We start from the raw sequence: 20356 nt of genomic DNA, 5'->3' as shown, positions 1-20356 counted from the left end.
AAGCAAAAGGAATTGTGATGTTTCAGTGTGTCAATGAAAGGACTAAAAGAAGTTTTAAACTTTATGTTAAATTATGAGACCTAGTTTCATTACGGAAAGCTTTTGATAATCTTGAATCAAGTTTATTCTTTTCCTATTTGTCAGAGTTTGCTTCAATGAGATTGGTGGGTTGTGGATGAATGATACAATAATGTGGTACAGCCCAGTCAGCAGTGAGCTTTGTAATGGTGATGCTGCTGAACCTTACACCACTGAACGAATGAGGCGAGTACCAGGTGGATACACCCCTCTGACTGATCACTTCCAGGCCATGACAATTGACTTCAACAGTCCACAGGTATGAGAACTGCTGCATCAATTCCAAGGACATTATCGAGAAAGTGTATTCTGGGCTTGAAGTTGCCCTGTGACTGTATTTTGCTAGTACCAGTGAGGCATAATATTCATAGTACTGTTCAAAAAACAGTGCAACACTTTTACTTTCAGGCAAAGATGTAAAGAATTAACTGTAGGGGAATACATGTGCAGTTGTGCTCTCAGTTTTTGTTATGTTTCACTCTATGTTAGCCCTCAAGGTCATCTGATTATTTATTTGGTCGGCTGCAGAGTAAACTCACTGATGTTTCATGAGTATAGGGTAAACACTATTGGGTAAACCCCATTGATGGGATATAAGTCACTGATGCACATAAAAGCATTTGAGGTCAGAGCCTCAACATTAATGTATTGTAACAGTTTGTGCTCCCTTTGAACACAGTGGTGAAGGGATGTGAATTTATACTGACATCAGAAGGGTTTTGTAAAAATAATGGTTCACAGAATGTGAACATTGACCATTAATTGTTGGGCTGTTTCAGAGAGTCAAGGACAGATTAGCTAAGGGAATGTTCCCTTCTGTAAAGGACATTAGTGAACTAGATGGGTTTTTACAACAATCAAGTTGTTTCTTCATCCCTACCTGTGATATTACCTTTTATTCTAAATTTTATTTAATTGGGATTCAACTTGAGATACCTATTGGATCCCAGTGAAATGCGATTTAGCTCGTATCTCCAGTATTCAGGCCTCAAGTCCAATGAGCTACTGTATCCAGAGAGTGAAGCAAATAGTTTAAAGTTAAATTGTAATGCACCAGTGGAGTAAAAGATCAGTATAGATATTCAGGCGGTATTGCTGAATCTTTTTATTTCTGGTGGAGAGCTACATCCAACCTTTATACCATTTACTCTGATTATTGTTTCTTTGAAAGAGTAAAGTCGGGAAAATTTCTGTCATTGTTAAGATTTGTTTGCATGTAAGCATTTTTGAAAGGATATATTTTTGCACTATTTAATTACACAGTAATTCAGCATATGAATCGTATTATAATTCAGAAACTAAAAGAAAAATTCATTTTATATAATATCTTTAAAAAAAAATCCCTTGAGAGGTAATTTGGTATCTTGTTCTTTTGAAAATACCATGCGCTAAGTATAATGTGAAGTCTGCAGCAAATGGCGGTCATTATGTTTATGTTTTATATTAGGACTTGGAAGAACTTACAAATAGGAAACCTTGTCGACTTTATCTGCCAGTAGTTAAGGAGGGTGTGCTGGATGCTATCGTTGCTTGGTTTGTTCTGCAGCTAGATGATGAAACTAGTCTTTCCACTGGCCCTGATGAAGAAACCTGTTGGGAACAGGCTGTATATCCTGTGCAGGGTGCACTCGGTCAGTATGAAATAATAGAGAAATTTGTTAAGGGAAAATATTTTAATTCACTAGTAGTGATTTCAGAACTATGAAGGATATTTTTAGAGCAAGTAGAAAGAAACTGTTTTGTGTGGCAGTCTGTTGATGAACGATGGTCATAGAAACGGGAAATGAGAATTTTTGCTCTGCCACACTTTAAAAAAAATGCCATTTCTCAAGAACTTTCAAAATAATTTGGAAAACAACCTAAAGTGGGTTAATATAAAGGGAAAACCTTGAGTGCAGGGCTGAATTAGGCCTCTCTTTCAAATAACTAGCACTAGCATGTCAGATCAACTGGCTTTTGCTCTATGATTTAAAACTCTATAGTTTGCTGAGAATTTGTTCAGTGAAAATTTACTCTTTCAATCAAATATAAACATAGTATGAACAGAAAAGATTTTGCCAATGCTGGAAATCAGAGCAAAACACACATAATATTATATAATATGAACAGATTGTTGTATTCTCCAAATGAAATGAAACCAAAATGCATCAACCATTTATCCTTGATAAGACAACAACAATCTGATTCTATAGAGTGCATTCACATAGTAAAAAAGTCACAGGAAAGTTGTTGATAAAATTTGCCACCAAGCCATGTTGGATGACCAGAGTTCTATTTGAAGAAACAAGTTTCAAAGAGGACAGTGAGGTGGAGAGGAATAGAGAAATTCCAGTCCATAAGATACAGACACAACCATTAACGGTTGAGTGAAAGAAATCTGAGCATCTTGGGGACATTCGGAATTGAGAGAGAAGTAGAGAGAAGCCATAGATTCATTTTAAGCTTTGACCAAACAGACAGTTCACTCTATTGGGGTTGAACAGAGTAGGATAGAATTTGTCAAGAAATCTGAAGCATCATCCCAATACTTCATTTAAAAATGCTGTTTTGTTTTAAAGAAACTAAATAAAAATAATGAAGTATAATTAGTATTTTTGAGGAAAGCAGATGAGACTTTTTAAAATCAATACTTTATACATTTTGTAAACATATATAAAATTTATACATTTTTATCAATATTAGATGATATCTCAAATAAGCAGATTTATCATAATAGAATGATAGTTGTTTCCTTATTTGAAGATACTAAAAATATGAAACACTTCCTCATACATTTTCCTTTCAATTACTTTGCGATAGACCTGTCAACAACAATGGGAAATGGTTGGAACTGTGCTTTTTGTGTAACTTTCTACTCTGTCATGTATGTGCTTTGAGGCTCATCTTCCTGTCCCACAGTAATTGGAAAGCCTTTAGAACACTTCCTCTGGTTCTCAGTTGAAGTGTTAAGATTATTTTTGAGTTATCTAATTTCAATCTGTGAAGTATTGGCAGTTTAGCAGGAATCCTATTTGGCCACATCAGGTTTTTGTGAGCAGCGTAATGTGTCTCCAAACACAAGTATTTATTATTTAGCACATAGTTAAAGCTGCTGCTGCAAGCTTCAAATTTGGCATGCCCTCTTTGCCTTAGTAACAGAACAATTTCATGCTAACTATCACTTCTCACCAGGAGTGAAGTCTTCAAATTTGCAGTTAATAGGGCCAGAATTTAGGCTGAACTTCTGCCATGCATTTAGCTCAAGAGCAGTGTAAATTGGCAAGACACAGGTTTCTGTGCCTGATGTACAAGGATCTCAATTTTGTGATGATTTATTTTCAGAACCAGAAATTACAATTGTTATGAGCTGAATGCACACATCTTCATGTATTCATTCTTTTGTGACATGAGTAATTGTCCTTGACTATTCATACACTTAAGTTCTGGGAGGGAAACAGGTCAGCAGAATCTGGCTTAGGATTTATATCTGCTCTTATGTTGCAGGCCAGATAGTGAAATATGGTGATACTCTTGTAGTTGATGTTTCCTGCAAGAATTCATACCTGGTTTTTCACAGTATTGCTGTATTGAGACGTGAAAACAAGAACACAGTCGAAATGAACACTTCGAGTGATCAGCCAAGTAGCCATCTTGCATGTGAAGCTGAACTGTGTAATGCTTTGGCCAATCTTCAGACTACGAGTGACTCTGGAATGACCCTCCATTGTATGCTTGAATCGTCAGAAATAGCTCGTCTCAATAACACTCAATATAATGACTGTTTCAAATCGGCTCTAAACAGTGTGTTATCTTCATTAACACCAGTGGACAGCGGAACCTGTTTCTCACAGAGAGTGGATGACATGAATTGTGAAAACACAAACTTCCATAATTCTTCAGACCCAACCTTTGACACTTTGTACCTGTTAGATGTATCAGAGGGTTTTTCAATTTTGCCACTGATTGCTGCTAAGTTGGCACCCGTTAAAGTTTTTAGTTCCTTAGAGAAAGCACAGCAGCAAGCTACATTGAGTATTCTAGCAGAATCCAACAACATTTCCAAAGATCTGTTAGAGTTTTGGCATAATTATCTGGACGATGACTCGACACTTTTGCAAAGGCCTCAGTCAGGCAAGCTCTGGAGTGTGATTATTCTCGATGCTATAGAGACATGTGGACTTATACGACAAGGCCTGGTAGAGAAAGCAGTCCTTGCTAGGTATGTCTAATTTTCATCTTGTTCTTTAAAAGAATGCATATAAACTTCTTGTCTTGCAGAAACAATAAGCTACTGATTAATGGTATAGATGGTAAAAGTGACGTAAAATGGGGAGGCAACCCAAGTTTGTCTCAGTCGGGGATATTTTGATGACGAAATGGGTTTTATTCTCCTGGGCCACATCTTCATGCAGTGTAGAGCCAGTGGCCAATTATAGATCCTTAATGGGATTACTGATTTAATTTGCATGTGATTTTATATATTTCTACATTTACTCAGCAATGAGCAAATACACTCAGTGGCCACTTTGAGGTACACCTGTACACCTACTTATTAATGCAAAAATCTAATCAGCCAATCATGTAGCAGCAACTCAATACATAAAAGTTTGCAGATATGGTTGAGTTGTTCAGACTAAACATCTGAATGGGGAAGACATGTGATCTAAGTGACTTTGACTGTAGAATGGTTGTTGATGCCAGATGGGGTGGTTTGTGACGCGCTGATCTCTGGGGATTTTCAGTCACAACAATCTCTAGAGCTCAGTGTTGCAAAAAACAAAAAAAATCCAGTGAGCAGCAATTTTGTGGGTGTGGCTGGAGCCGTTTAGCACTTTAGTGCATGGGTATTTATAGGTGTGTGAAAAAATCAAACGTAATTTGACAAAAGTTTCACAAAAATAGTGAAAGGAAAACTGCCAATATTTACAACAAGATTTCTACCAGAAAAACACAATAATGGTTCTTTACTTATTTTTGTCCAGTGTGAACTCCTGGCAGCTCTTTTCCCTCTCCCTTACTGAGGGCGACTGTGAATGCACGTATGTAAGGAGTACATTTACCGAGTGCTCTTTAACAGGCGAAAATGCCTTGTTAATGAGAGAGGTCAGAGTAGAAGGTCCAGACTGGTTCAAGCTGACAGGAAGGTGACTGCAACTTGACCTCACGTTTAGAACAGTGGTGTGCACAAAAGCATCACTGAGTGCATTACGCATCAAACTTTGAAGTGGATGGGCTACAGCAACAGAAGACCACACCATGTTCCACTCTTCTAGCTAATAGAGTGGCCACCGAGTGTCATGTTGAAAAGAAAACCTCAAAATGTTCAAACTAAACAAATAAATAACAGAACAAATTAAGATTCTGTGACTTGACACCTGACTATTAGAATTGACGAGTCATATATTAAACCTTTTGGTATTGAGGTTATATTTAAGAGCTATAGACAGCCAGCTCCTTAAGGAATGTGACATGTTATAGAGAACCAGAACAAAAAGAACATCTTATTTTTGTTTTCTCATGCTTAACGATTGGAATTCATTTTTGTGTATTAAGTATAATTTGAACTGTAAACTCTATGAAGCAATTGTACATCATAGTTTAATTTAAGACCTGTTAGGCCCATTATTGTAAAATGCACAAATATAATTAAGTCATTAAATTGATCTAATGGTGGGATATTTTATGTTAATATTAAACTTGTGAAATTAAATCTATTACTTATACACTGCAAGAAAAGTCCTACATGCCCATTAAACTTTGCACTCTTTGAGACCAGGAGCTTTTTTTTATTTTTTTTTGTTGGAAGAAAAAACTCAATGACTTTGATTTTAGTTCATTCCTTTGACTTTACCTCAAACCTGCTGAAATCCCCATCTATTTCTTTGCTTCAATTGGATTCATCCTGGAAGTTACTTGATCATACGTTAGATTACCTCTCATCCCTCCACTTCATGCTTGGGATCTGTTTTTGTTATTTGATGTCTATGGGGTGGGATTAGAATTTCTTTTGTGTGTTAAATGCATAAATGCCAGATTTTAATTTGGTGTTTACCTCTGCAGGTTAGGTTCTGTAAGGTATAATGTGGTGCAGATACCATTCTATATCAGTAGAGAGGGATATATAAAGTTTGTTTATTGTTGGATTATCTTAAGACTGCTTAAATGTTTGTCTTTTTTAGATGCTTGCTTCGACCTGAGGGAAGGTTGCTGCCTCAGTGTATAACAATATATGGAATACTCATCGAGTCTGACACTTTACAGCAAGAAAGTGCTGTTCAGGGAAAAGAACCCACATTAGATTTCAATATTGCACCTTTCATCAACCAATTCAAGGTTGTTTCTTGTTAGTATAGTGTACATGTTGTACAAAATCAATTTCTTATATTAAATAGATTTTCCTGTGGTAAGTATGAAGGAATTTATTTCTTTCCCCTACAGGTACCTATCCATGTATTCTTGCATTTATCCACTTTACCTCATGTTCAACTCAGTGAGCCAGTGGAACTATTAAAGCTGAATCTCCTGGACCTTGTTACTGATGATCTGTGCAGTGAAATCAGGGTAAAGTGTATTTTTTTAAAGTTATATCAGTGGTTATGGGAACTTTGAATTTTGCTTTTGTTTACAACTTTACATTCTAGTACCAAAATTAGTCATATTCTTTCACTGCTAATTAAATATTCATGTGAATAATACCCTTTTGAGCTTAAGCTGCAACAGGGACTCCACTATCTATAGAATGTTTGTTGCATATAATTTTAATGAAAAACAAGATCATAAAACATCAGAAAATAGGAACAGGAGTCGATTACTCTGCCTCTCAAGCCTGCCCTTCCATTCAAAATAATCAGAGTTGATCTGACTCAAGTCTCATCTTTTCTGTGCCCTTACCTCATAGTAATTCGTACCTTGATTTTTCAAATGTTTATCTTCATCCTCTTTAAATACCAATGATGCAGCCTCCAAACTTTCTGAGGTTGAAAATCCTGGAGTTCCTACAAGGAGGTTTTAAATGACCACCTCCTAATCTTGTAACTATGTCTTTTAAACGTTTGACAAATAATTTGTTGTAAATATTAAGCGCGTATTACATGTACAAAGGCAAAATATACCAACCTGCTAGACCTGTGAATGATATAAATGTTAGGAAAAATATAATTTAGTTCATCAAAGTATAGGCTGAAATATAAAAACTTATTGTTCATATCAATACTCTTAGTTATAATTTGTATCTTTAAATTTGAAGACAATACGGAGAAATTTTCAGGATATATAGACTTGGTCAATTACGTCACTATAATGATAATGATGTAAATCCCTCTCCATGTAACAACATTACCTATAAACTTTGTGTACATATAAAGCAGTTTGACCCGAAATGTCATCCATTAATTTCTTTCTACAGACATTGTCTGTCCCTGAGTTGGGTTAGATATTTACCAGTGTGGACCACTGTCAAGCATCTTTGCTCCGTCTGCTGCAAAAGGCAGAATTTTCTGGTGACCATCTATTTTAATTTCATTTTCCATTCCAATTCCGATATATTGGACCATGGATTTCTCCACTGTTACAATGAGACCACTATCAGTTTGGAGGAGCGACACCTTATATTCCACATGGTTAGCTGCCAACCTGATGGCATGGGCATTGATTTATCTAATTTTTGGTAATTTCTCCCTGCTGCCCTTTCTCTCTTTTCCCTTTCACCATACTGGCTTCCCTCTCATCCCTTCTCTTCTCCTCACCTACCCATCACCTTCTGGTGCTCTCCTTCTCCTTCCTTTCTCCCATGGTCCACCATCCATTTCTATCAGATTCCTCTTCCTTCAGCTCCTTACCTCTTTCACCTATTACCTTCCAGCTTCCCACTTCACCCCTCCTCCACCCACCTATATTTCCCCTCACCAGGTTTATCTATCACCCACCAACCTGTACTCCTTCCCCCCCCCAACATTCTTATTCTAACTTCTTACCCTTTCCTTTCCAGTCCCGATGAAGGGTCTTGACTCAATATTGAATGCTTTTTCCTCTCTATAGATGCTGTCTGACTTCCTGAGTTTCTCCAGTATTTTGTGTGTATTGCTCTGGATTTCCAGCATCTGCAAAACCTCTTGTGTTTAAAATTATCATCATTTTCTTTCAATACCCATGACCTCTCCTTTTAGCATCACTCGATTACATCAGCCCCACAATTCTTTGTGAATTGTGTTCTTCCAATTCTGGCTTTGTTTTCATCTCCAATTTCCATTGTTTGGACTTTAACCTTTAAGACACACATTAAAAAGTAAATTCTGTCACCACATTCCCCGATATCTCTTTTGTGGCAGGATTTTCCTCAGATGGGATTTCTGAGAAGCATCTTGGGATATTTTGTTATGTTAAATGTAATTGTGTTGTATATTGTATTATATTGGGCTTTAACAATTGCTTGACTTTCTAAGGATTCAGTTATACTTAAAGAGATTCACAGGTAAGATGCCTGGATATTATCTAGTTCAACTATAAGAATCATATCTAGAGATTCTTACTGTTTTCAAGTAAATTCATAATATTCTTTGAAACAAAGACAATACATGCGAAATCAACTGCTATTGTAGGTAAACTTACTACTTTATAACAGAAGCGGAACAGTAACAGAAGTTACTGTTAGCAGCAACAGAAGTAGTAGTCTGTTACTACTTTATAACAGACAGCAGGATGTCTCTGCTGCAGTTTTAACCATTTCAATGCAACAGCTGGTTGTAAACAGTAGGAATTTCCGATCTACAATTCAACCATATGCTTTTGGACATAACTAAAACCATACTAATTTTAGTTTTACTCTCTTTTAACTCATAGGTTCAAGTGCACTCCGCTGGAAGTCTAACTGCTATTCCATTTTGGTATGAAATTTGCCTGGACGTGGACATCAGTCTTAACACATGGAGTGAATCTTCTCATTGGAAGCAGGCTGCGTTTGTTCTAGATAATCCAATACCAGTTAACAGGGGAGATGAACTTCTGTTAAAAATTCGTTATCACAAGAGTAGTATCTCAATAACTGTAAACCATGTGTAGCAGTAGTTTTTAAAACGCAAACAACAGGAATTCTGCAGATGCTGGAAATTCAAGCAACACACATCAAAGTTGCTTGTGAACGCAGCAGGCCAGGCAGCATCTCTAGGAAGAGGTACAGTTGACGTTTCAGGCCGAGACCCTTCGTCAGGACTAACTGAAGGAAGGGTTAGTAAGAGATTTGAAAGTGGGAGGGGGAGGGGGAGATCCAAAATGATAGGAGAAGACAGGAGGGGGTGAGATGGAGCCAAGAGCTGGACAGGTGATTGGCAAAGGGGATATGAGAGGATCATGGGACAGAAGGCCCGGGGTGAAAGACAAGGGGGACGGGAACCCAGAGGATGGGCCTTATATTCCGTCTGGGGTAGCCTCCAACCTGATGGCATGAACATTGATTTCTCTAACTTCCGCTAATGCCCCACCTCCCCCTCGTACCCCATCCATTATTTATTTTTATACACACATTCTTTCTCTCACTCTCCTATTTCTCCCTCTATCCCTCTGACTATACCCCTTGCCCATCCTCTGGGTTCCCCCCACCCCCTTGTCTTTCTCCCCGGGCCTCCTGTCCCATGATCTTCTCATATCCCCTTTGCCAATCACCTGTCCAGCTCTTGGCTCCATCCCTCCCCCTCCTGTCTTCTCCTATCATTTTGGATCTCCCCCTCCCCCTCCCACTTTCAAATCTCTTACTAGCTCTTCCTTCAGTTAGTCCTGATGAAGGGTCTCGGCCTGAAACGTCAACTGTACCTCTTCCTAGAGATGCTGCCTGGCCTGCTGCGTTCACCAGCAACTTTGATGTGTGTAGCAGTAGTTTTTCAGGGTTAAAAATTGCTATTAATAGAATTCGCCTGTTCACAGCTCAAAATTATAGCGAAGTTCCCCAAAGCAGTGAAGTAAAATAAATCTCTTCCATTCCAAAGTACAAAAATCATCAAATGGGACTATTAATTTCCCATTGGAAAGATATTCCCAATGTTCGACCATTGAACTGAACTGCCAAAGATATGAACAGATAATTGGATGATTGCATGATTTGTAGACCTGTATGCATTTGTCCTTATTTCTATGGCTTTCTGATTTAAATTGTTCATGAATTTGTCAGTTTTAATAATGTATATAAAGACAATGTACTTGGAAGAAGAGTGTTCTTTAATCATTTGTTGAAAATGAAATTTGGGTGGGGATGGGAAGAAGAGAAACTGAGAGAAAGAGGGGAGTGAATTATTGAAGTAGACTGAAATAGTCCAAAGGCCACTTCCTGCTGTTTTTACAGTGCCTATAAAAAGTATTCACCATCCTTGGACATTTTCTTGTTTCATTGTTTTACAATATTGAATGACAGTGGATTTAATTTGGCTTTCTTTGACACTGATCAATAGAAAAAGACTGTGTCAAAGTGAAAACAGATCTCAATAAAGTGATCTAAATTAGTTACAAATGTAAAACACTAAATAATTGATTGCTTAAGTATTCACCCCCTTCAAGTCAGTATTTAGCAGAAGCACCTCTGGAAGCAATTACAGCCTTGAGTCTGTGTGGATAGGTCTCTATCAGCAATTGGACACTGCAATTTTTCCCCCATCTTCTTTACAAAACTGCTCAAGCTCTGTCAGATTGTATGGGGATCATGAATGAATAGCCCCTTTTTAAATCCGGCCACAAATTCTCAATTGGATTGAGGCCTGCTGCAGTGAAGCATCTCCACAGCAAGATGCAGCCACCAACCTGCTTCATGGTAGGGATGGTGTATTTTTGATGATGTGCTGTATTTGGCTTATGTCAAACATGGCATTTAGTCTGATGGCCAAAAAGCTCAATTTTGGATTCATCAGACCATAGAACCACCTTCCATTTGACTTCAGACTCTCACATGCCTTCCGCCAAACTGGCTGAGATTTCATGAGTTTTTTTCAACAGTGACTTTCTCTTTGCCACTCTCCCATAAAGCTGTGACTGGTGAAGTACCCGAGCAACAGTCATTGTATGTGCAGTCTCTCCCATCTCAGCTTGTATCTCCTCCAGAGTTGTCATAGGTCTCTTGGTGGCCTCTGTCACTAGTCCCTTCCTTCCACGGTCGGTCACTCAGTTATTGAGGACGGCCTGCTCTGAACAGATTTACAGCTGTGCCAATTCTTTCCATTTCTTGATTGACTTAACCGTACTCCAAGAGATATTCAGTGACCTGGAAATTATCTTGTATCCATTTCCTGACCTTTACCTTTCAATAATCTTTCTGCAGAGTTACTTGGAGTGTTCTTTTGTCTTCATGGTGTAGTTTTTGCCAGGATACTGACTCACCAGCAGTTGGACCTTCCAGGTACAGGTGTATTTTTACTGTGATCAGTTTAAACTCCTTGACTACACACAGGTCTCCAAAAACAGATTTCTATTTAACTAATTATGTGACCTCTAAAACCAATCGGCTGCACCAGTGATTATTTGGTCTGTCATATTAAAGGGCGGGGGGGAGTGAATACTTATGCAATCAATTATTTTTTGCCTTATATTTGTAGTTAATTTGGATAACTTTGTAGAGATCTGTTCTCACTGAGACACTAAAGTCTTTTTCTGTTGATCTGTGTCAAAAAAGCCAAATTAAATCCATTGTAATTCAATGTTGTAAAACAATGAAATATGAAAACATCCATGGGGAATGGATACTTTTTATAGGCTTTGTATTAAATACAGCAAAATACATACATGTATTCACCATTTGCGGATTAGCATTTGGCTTCTGTCACCATTGGAAGTACTGTTCAGTGATAATTCCTATGGTTTACAATTAGCTATTGCATTGACATTATCAAAAAGATGTTTTCTTTCAGCAAGCGGATCTCAATCTGCCTTAAGCAAATAGAGATGAGAAATGGCCAAAAAATTATATCTAATAGTAATAGATCTCTCACATTATTATGCATGAAAAATGATCACCAAATGTTGTGGCTGCTAGATGTTATTTGAAACATTAGAGCTATTACTAAGCTATTTCCATATCAAGCGAGTAAGTCTGATTTATTATGTTAATACAGAATACCCAATAGTGTATTCCCAGGAAGGCATTTTGTTTAGACAAGTTTAAGAGCTTTTATTAAAGTAAAATTAAATCACATAACCAGTTATTATGCAAAGTGAAAATTACTCTTGCCAAGGAGGCTTCAAGCAGTGTCCTTTATAGATGAACAAGAGGAATTGTGTGCACTGAATATTAGTTTAATGGTTTTGGCCACCTTCAAGCTGAAAAACAAATAAGTAATTCATTTAGCACTACAGAGCATTGGTTAGTGTGGTTTAAAAATCAGATTATGTGGCACTGTTTATGTACATTTTGATATAACCACAATGTTCAGCACACTAACTTTACTGTTTGGATCATGAAGACAACCAAACTGCTGCTGGGTCCTCTATGAATTTGATGTACATATATGCAAAAACAGCCATACATTTATGGTAGCTTCACATTGTCAGCAATGACATATGGTGCAAAAGCTGCAAAAGTACTCATAAAAATAGAACCCAAGGCAGGTGAAACCTACTTCAATGTAATTAAAATGGGACAAGCCTCACCAGGTCCAAGGTTGAAGAATCTTTTATCTCGATTTCTCTACTTTGGAACAGATTTGCTAAAACTGCTCCACAGGTTTAAACTGACGTGGGATTAGCAGGCAGATCTCCTAACACAAGGCCAGCTTGACTTTCAATGGCAGTCGAATAACCACCAGTAAGTAATATAATTGCGCAAATTTTGCCAAAATCTGCAGTAAAATATGTCTTGGTAAGAATCAGGTCATAATTTTCAAATTGGTTCACAAATAGTGGTAGTAATATTGATGAGAGTCTAGAAAGGAAGAAAGCCACATTTAAGTTTTAGAAACAATGCCCAGGTAACCCCAGTGTTGCAGTGAGCTGTGTTCTTACAAAACAGTTTGTCTCATGAATTTCAGTAAATGTGCAACAGGATTATCTGGGCATGTGTCAAGAAACTGTAGTTGCTTCCACCCACTCCCCCCCACAAATTCTGAGAGTGAATTCTGTAGCTCAGGTCTTTGGGTCATGATTTTGAATTCTGTAAGGGTGAATTTTCATTAGCTGAACAACAGTAATGTGAGGGTTTCCTGTACTTACGTGATGCTCTTTAGAACAGTCACTGAGGCATCTATTGATAGCCATGAAAATGTCCAATTAATTAAATTTTTAAAAATATTAAACACCAGTTAAAAGAAATCGAAGGTTTATTTTCCTTATTTATTTAGCTACAATATCAAAAGCTTTCACTTTTGATTTCATGTAAATAAGCATTATTACATCTGCTGGCATTAGTGTAGCTTTAACAGAAAATATTCTGATTGCTAATTTTAAAGGAACATCCTTCATTTAGCAGCATGTGCAATTATCAAATTAAGCCATGCATCAAATCTTTGATTACTGATCAAGTTGTTTTAAGGATTCTATATTGTTCCAATCTGATCACTTAAAATATAGCCCCAAGTAATTAAAAACAATGAATATAGTGATTAAGGTAGAAAACAATTTTACATAGTCTGTATATTTAATTGATTCTAACATCCAAACTGAAATGTTAAAATATAGTTTAATAACCAAAATTTGCAAGATAGCTCACTCATTTCTGAGCAAAATGCCCAACATTTGACAGATTAGCAGTCTCAGTGATTTATACAAGGCAATATTAATTTACCATTATAAACCTAACAGTTTACTAAATGACAATTCTATTTTAACAATTTACTAGTTATACTATTATACTAGTTATATACTTCTCTGATTCACACTCAATCTTTTGCAAGTTACAGCATTGAAGAAGAAATCCAAAGAAGTACATTTTGAATGCATCCAAGTCTTGTAACAATTATGATGCCTGATTTATACACAGGTTGGTAATGTGGTTAGAATGTACTTGCAGTATTAAATTTGAATAGGCAATAGTTCAGAAGTAGTAACCATAATTTTCTTTCATTTTCATGCAACATTGTCTCAGAAATAGGCCCCAAAAAGTTTTCAGATCAAGTTTTCAGCTGTAGAGATATTGGAACTGTATTTTTTTCAGAAAATTAAAATACAGGAGATAAAATTTACTGTATTTATCAAACCTTCTGCTGCACATGTAATACCCAGGAATTATTTACTACATCAGGAATGCCCTGCTCATTCTGGCCTCACAAAATTGGTGGAAATATATATTGTTATTATTTTAGAATTAAACTCCTGGGTCTGTAATGTAACACACTGGAGCTATTGCACTTTGGACTAACTCTTCCTCCAGTGTGCAGAAATGAAGTGCTGTTGACACATTTAGGATATTCCAAAATGACTTACAGCCTAATGAATGGTTTGTGGGAGTTTAGTCAGTTATGTAGATAAAGAAAAATTACTATCAGTTTGTACACAAGATCCCTCAACCAGAACTTAAATAAATGATTGGGACAAATTGAGCAAAAGTAGTCTCCCATTGCTCCTTTAAATGACTAATCTCAGTGAAAATATAAAATGAAGTGAAAACAATGAATCTGAATAAATAACCATTACATTCAAAGATGCCTTAATATTTAAATTTAAAGTCTGAAGTGGAAGCCTCCTGTGCCTTTCCTGTCCATACAAGTTAAGGTGCTCTGACTGAACACGACTTCTCAGTTCCCAGGTTGCAACCTCGTAGGGGAGTACAAATGCCCATCAAGTACTTTTTAAATTCAGACACAAGTTCCATATCCAATAATCTGGGAGATATTTGATGGATTTTATGATGCTCTGAATATTGTGTAATTTCTTCCATTAAAAACTATTATAGACATCTATACAGTAGTTAGTGATTTTCATACAACTTTTATGTCACGAAGTTCTATGATATCATATAGTTTGCTTGTTTTAATATACAGCATTAGATTTCTATTTTAACATTTTCATCGAGTTCATCTATAATGCTCGGTCTTGTTATCCATGGTACCATCAAGAGATATGGATTTAAAGCAAGTTTGAAGTCGAAATTTAACCAACAATTTAAGCACTTTGATCGGGGTTTTATGGTGTTTTGCTGTGCACAGAATTTAAGACATCTTCATTTTCTTTCTCATTTGGTAAATCATCAGTAGTATGGGGTGCAAGAGCTGCATGTGTCTGTCCAAATCCTTGATAGTACCCCTTTGGAGAAGGTGGGAGAGATGGAGAATCAGAATTTAGATCCTGACTCGCTGAAGAGAGAAGGCTGGTATGTTCATTGTGCTCCTCCTCCTCAGTAACATTTGTTTTCCTTGGTCGACCCAGCACAGTCCTTCCTGTAAAATTTAAACATTCAGAAACGATGCGATGATTGCTCCTCAGTAAGATCCACAAATTATCTTGAGTTTGTTACATTAACTATATTTAGATAAAAATTCTGTGAATTATTAGTATATTTACTCTGCAGCCACCATCCAGATAGAAGAGATTTAAGTCACAATCAGCTTAATTGTGCCTACATTTATGTTACCATGAGCAAATCCTGTAAAATTAAATATTTCCTAAACGCTATTCAATAAGAGAGATTGCTAAGAGACCAGTTGGAAGCATACATGTGTTAACTATTAAGTAGGTCTGAAGGGTGTCCAGACTGACACACTTGCAGATGAAATAAAGTTCATTGGTACAGCTGCAACAGCAATTCAAGATTCATCATTAGAATATACTATAAAATCTTTAAGTCATCAGCTTTATGCACAGCTGTTTGATGCAATCAATTACCATTTACAAATTATTAATCCTCTTTTACTGAGGAAGGAATTAGCCCGTAAAGTGAAAAACAGCTGGCATAAATGATAACTTTTCAAATTTTAGGGTTTCAGTGATCAGTCTCTGACTTCCACACAATTTTCCTTATCAGATTTACGATAAAATTGAGTTAACCAGAGGAATCCAGCAGCCGTCAGTATCCTACTGCTGGTTTAAACCTGCAGCTTTTGAAACAAAAGTATAAAGGAAAGAGTAATATATTCAATATACAGGTTGAACACTCCAAATTCCAAAAACCTCCAAAAAATACAATTTTTTTGAATTCTGACATGACATCACAAATGGAAAATTAAACGAGGCACTGGGAAGGTTCCCAGGGAATGTGCAGGTTTCTGCGAACCACAGACAGGTCAGAGAAGTGACTTCACATGTGTTAAGAACAGAATTTAATGAAAAATAGAAAAACACTGCATAAAGTGAAAAATGAAATCTCGATTGTGTATTGAAAGAGTGGATTTGTCAGCATCAAGGTGAACATATGCCACTTAATGGTATGCTGTTTCATGAAACATGCAAAGATATATCACAATGAACTGAAAATTGAAGGCCACTGAGTTAATTGAAGGCACTCTGATTGCAGAAATTTAAGAAAAGGCACAACATTACATTTAAAGATTGATAGTAAAGTGTTTGCTGATCAGAAAGCAGCAGAAAATTTCACTAAGTTTGCCAATATGGTCACTGATGAAAATCTAACACCCTGAACGTATACATGATGAACAAATGTTTGTGCTATTGGTAAAGACTGTTTACCAATAGCACATAAATTCAGAATCCACTGACTGTCCAACTGGTTTGCTGAGGTAGTGATAGCTTACTATTCTGATGGTTCAATGTACACATTGTTTCATGAACAAAATTATTAAAAATATATAAACCTACCTTCATGGCATTTGTCCAAGTTGTATATGTAATGTCAATTAATTTTGTGTTTTGACCTGGGTCTCATCCCCAAGGTATCTCATTGTATAGAAGCAAATATTCCAAAATGCAAAAAAAATTCCAGCATGAACCATTTCTAATAAGTGCTCAACCTGTATAACTAATTTTGGAGAAAGAAGGACATCTTGTGACAGTAAGGGGAACTGCAGGAATGCAATATTCTGTCTTAGGTTTCATGAACAGGAAAGCAGGATAATAGTCCTTAAGACAGGAAATTAATTACTTCTGAAGACAAACATTCGGAAGTATATTTTTTTGCCCAACATGTACCTCAGACTGAATGGAAATCTTAAGTGCCTCAGAGTATGTGTGTCCGAGTCTGATGAGATGTCAAAAGCACTAACCAACTTCCAAACATTTCAGAAAATGGGAAATGTGCTAAAGTCCAAGATACTTGGAAATAACCCAGGAAATGATAGTATTAGTCAGTTATGTTGTTTTGGCTGCAAGTCAACTTCAAGAATTCAAATAGGGTAAAATTGATGTATTAAGGCAATTGGCCAAATCAGCAAGTCAGTATGGATTACCTCTTTACACTAGGACATATCAACCAAGCAGAAACAGTCCTGACCCAATACTTTAAATGCAGACTTTGAGGTCTTACTGTATAAGAGTCAGGGATATAAATCAATGATCTGTACTTCCCAAGCCCAAAAGCAAAGACCAAATACAGTTCTCGCACTATTGTCCAGATTGAGGTTAGTTGGGTCAAGACCCAGATTGAAATCAGAAACATCGCATTTTGGCAGGACTCTTGGTCATGAACTCCTGGGAACTTTTAAAAACAGTAAATCCTCTTAATTTTATAACTATTTGACAGCACCAGTCATTGCTGAATCACAGGCTGTAGACTTGGGAAGAAAAGTAAACACTCTCCACAAATGGTAATAGGTCAATTTGAAAGACCAAGATGCCCAGCTTACGAAGTAGCTAATAATAAGGTCCATCAAATGTTCAACTACATAACAAAATATCAAAATACTAGTCAAAGGAAATCTTTAAACCAATACAATAAGAGAAAAACGTATCCCAAGTAGAAAAGTAGCCTGATACAGGTTGAGCACCCCTTATAACAAGATGCTTGGGCCTAAAGGTGCTCCATATTTTTTCGGACTTGATAACATGGGGATGGAACCCAAGTCTAAACATGAAATCCATTTACATTACATGTACAGCTCATACAGATATGAAGGCAGTTTTATATAAAAATTGTTAATACTTTTGTGCATGAAATAATGTGTACATTGAACTATCAGAAAAGTAAGCTCAGCTGCTCAGGTGGACAGTCTGTGGCTGTTTGGCATCACCAACATTCCCAACTCTGAATTTATGTGCTACTAGTAAGCAGTCTATCTCACACTTGTTAATCACACATGTATTGTTGCAGCCTTTCAGTGTGTTAGGTTTTCATCATCAACGATCTTGGCAAACTCAATAAATCTCTCTGCTGCTTTGTGATCGGATGATACTTTATCTCCATAAATCTTTAAAAATTTAATGCTGTGCCTTTTCTTAAATTTCTCAACCAGCCTGCTGAATATTCACAATTACCTTCAGTTTCAATTTGTTGCAACAGATCTTTGCTTGTTTCACGATCAGCATACCGTTAAGCTGCACATATTCACTCCAACACTGACAAATCTGCTATTTTCATACACGACTCAGATCTGTTTTGCTTTATGCAGTGTTTTTCTGTTGTTCTGTTTTTCATTAACTTCTGTTCATGACATATGAGGTCACTTCACCTTAACAGTAAGGCCAGTCAGTCCCTGTGGGCAGCAATATCTCTCATCCCAGTATGTTGAGCACTGGTGCTCCCATAAGAACATAAGAAATAGGAGCAGGAGTAGGCCATCCGGCCCATGGAGTCTGCCCTGCCATTCAATAAGATCATAGGTGATCTGTCCGTAAACTCAGCTCCATCTACCTGCCTTTTCTCCATAACCCTCAATTCCCTTACTATGTAAAAATCTGTTTCTTATTTAGTGAAGAAGCTTCAACTGCTTCCCTGGGCAGACTCACCTCTCTCTGGGAAAAACAGCTTCTCCTCATCTCTGTCCTAAATCTTCTCCTCTGAATCTTGAGGCAATGTGCCCTAGTTCTAGTCTCACCTACCAATGGAAACAACTTTCCTACTTCTATTATATCTATCCCTTTCAAAATTTTGTATGTTTCTATATGGGAGTAGTCGAGCATCGGACCTGAAGCCCCTACAAAGTACTGTGAGATCAGCTGAGAGGATCATAGGGACCTCCCTACCATCCATTGGGGATATTTATCAGGAGCGCTGTGTATGCAGGGCCCTTAGTATTATTAAGGATCCAACCCATCCATCTAGCATCCTCTTTGACTTTCTACCATCAGGCAGGAGACTCCGATGCGTAAAAACAAGAACGGTCAGGATGGGAAACAGATTCTTCCCACAGGCCATTAGGCTTCTGAACTCCTGGCCACATCGAATTCAAAGTGTCACTGGTTAATCTGTTCCATACCTTACAATATTTAATATTAATTCACTTTGGTTTGTTATTTATGTGAGATTCCTCTGTAGATCTTATCCTTACCTTCATAACTTATTGTGTGTTATGTGTGTAATGTGCTTTACACCATGGTTCGAAGAAATGGTGTCTCGTTTTTATATATGTAATATACATGTATTTTGGATAAGGGGGTGCTTAATCTGTAGTTACTTCTGAAGAATGTTTGGGATACATGAAGTCCTGTCTAAAACTAGATCATTGGCTAGGTGAGTTCAGGTTAACAAGAAGACATTTTAAATGCTAGTTTCTTACAAGAATAATTTCTACTGACTAATTAGGTAGACCTGTATTTTCTTCTAAGTTTCCATATAAAATGATGCACTTCTAGTCTTGCAAATACAACATATAGTATGATCTTAATGGGGGATCTCTTCTGATATGATTGCTATTAAACAAAATAACACAACATTGTCACTGGCTTCATTTGAAACTAAGTCAAGATGATACTTTGGAACTGACACCTTTGCACTACAAACAGGTTGAAAATTTTTAACCCGAGATTAAAAGTTTCAGTGTCAACATGCAAATGATCCCACTAACACAACTTCCTTACCAACATTCCGCACTTGTTCCGATATGTCTGCTCTGATGTCAGAGATATCCCACATTGCAAGAAATGAATCCAAGCAGGAGCCTTCCTCAGCTTCCTGCACATAGGGCTTATAGGAAAAGCTATAATGATGACCAATCGCGGCAAAGAACATTTCTATACAAATGACAAAATCCTGAGGAGGAAAATAGAAAAAAAAAGTTGATCAAATTACTTTTTTTCAGGTTTTACCTTTCTTCCTACTAGCTAATTTCCTCAATTAATCTATTTAATCACATTTAATTAAAGGTTAAGAGGAATGGCTGAAGATGGATGTTGTGTAGATCGTTAGTATTAGTGTATAAGATGCAAATCAAACACCCAAAATGTTGCTCATTCTGATGGCCTCCTTTGTGCATGGGTACATAAAACTTTGGAGGTCTCAGAATGCAAA

At 36.9% G+C, this 20356-nt stretch overlaps 2 protein-coding genes across 3 annotated transcripts in view; one reads left to right on the top strand and one right to left on the bottom strand.

Annotated features, from left to right (window-relative positions):
• Positions 1 to 9203, top strand: part of prmt9 (protein arginine methyltransferase 9) — a 77998-nt gene extending 68795 nt beyond the window's left edge. Inside the window, exons 7-12 of the mRNA XM_063046451.1 lie at positions 145 to 337; positions 1526 to 1709; positions 3562 to 4276; positions 6237 to 6390; positions 6496 to 6618; positions 8896 to 9203. Coding sequence (XP_062902521.1) covers positions 145 to 337; positions 1526 to 1709; positions 3562 to 4276; positions 6237 to 6390; positions 6496 to 6618; positions 8896 to 9114 — 1588 coding nt within the window. The 3' untranslated portion in view covers positions 9115 to 9203. The remainder of the gene's footprint in view (positions 1 to 144; positions 338 to 1525; positions 1710 to 3561; positions 4277 to 6236; positions 6391 to 6495; positions 6619 to 8895) is intronic.
• A 4122-nt stretch (positions 9204 to 13325) lies between these two features.
• The window catches only part of tmem184c (transmembrane protein 184C), a 32685-nt gene continuing 25654 nt past the window's right edge, over positions 13326 to 20356 (bottom strand). For both annotated transcript variants that reach the window (XM_063046450.1, XM_063046449.1), the window contains exons 9-10: positions 19927 to 20098; positions 13326 to 15398 (exon numbers count right to left, since the gene is read on the bottom strand). In XM_063046450.1, the coding sequence (XP_062902520.1) occupies positions 15145 to 15398; positions 19927 to 20098 (426 nt within the window). In that variant the 3' untranslated portion in view covers positions 13326 to 15144. The remainder of the gene's footprint in view (positions 15399 to 19926; positions 20099 to 20356) is intronic.

The sequence above is a fragment of the Mobula hypostoma genome, chromosome 4 (assembly GCF_963921235.1).
Source record: "Mobula hypostoma chromosome 4, sMobHyp1.1, whole genome shotgun sequence".
NCBI lineage: Eukaryota > Metazoa > Chordata > Chondrichthyes > Myliobatiformes > Myliobatidae > Mobula > Mobula hypostoma.
This window is presented reverse-complemented; position numbering and strand designations above follow the sequence as displayed.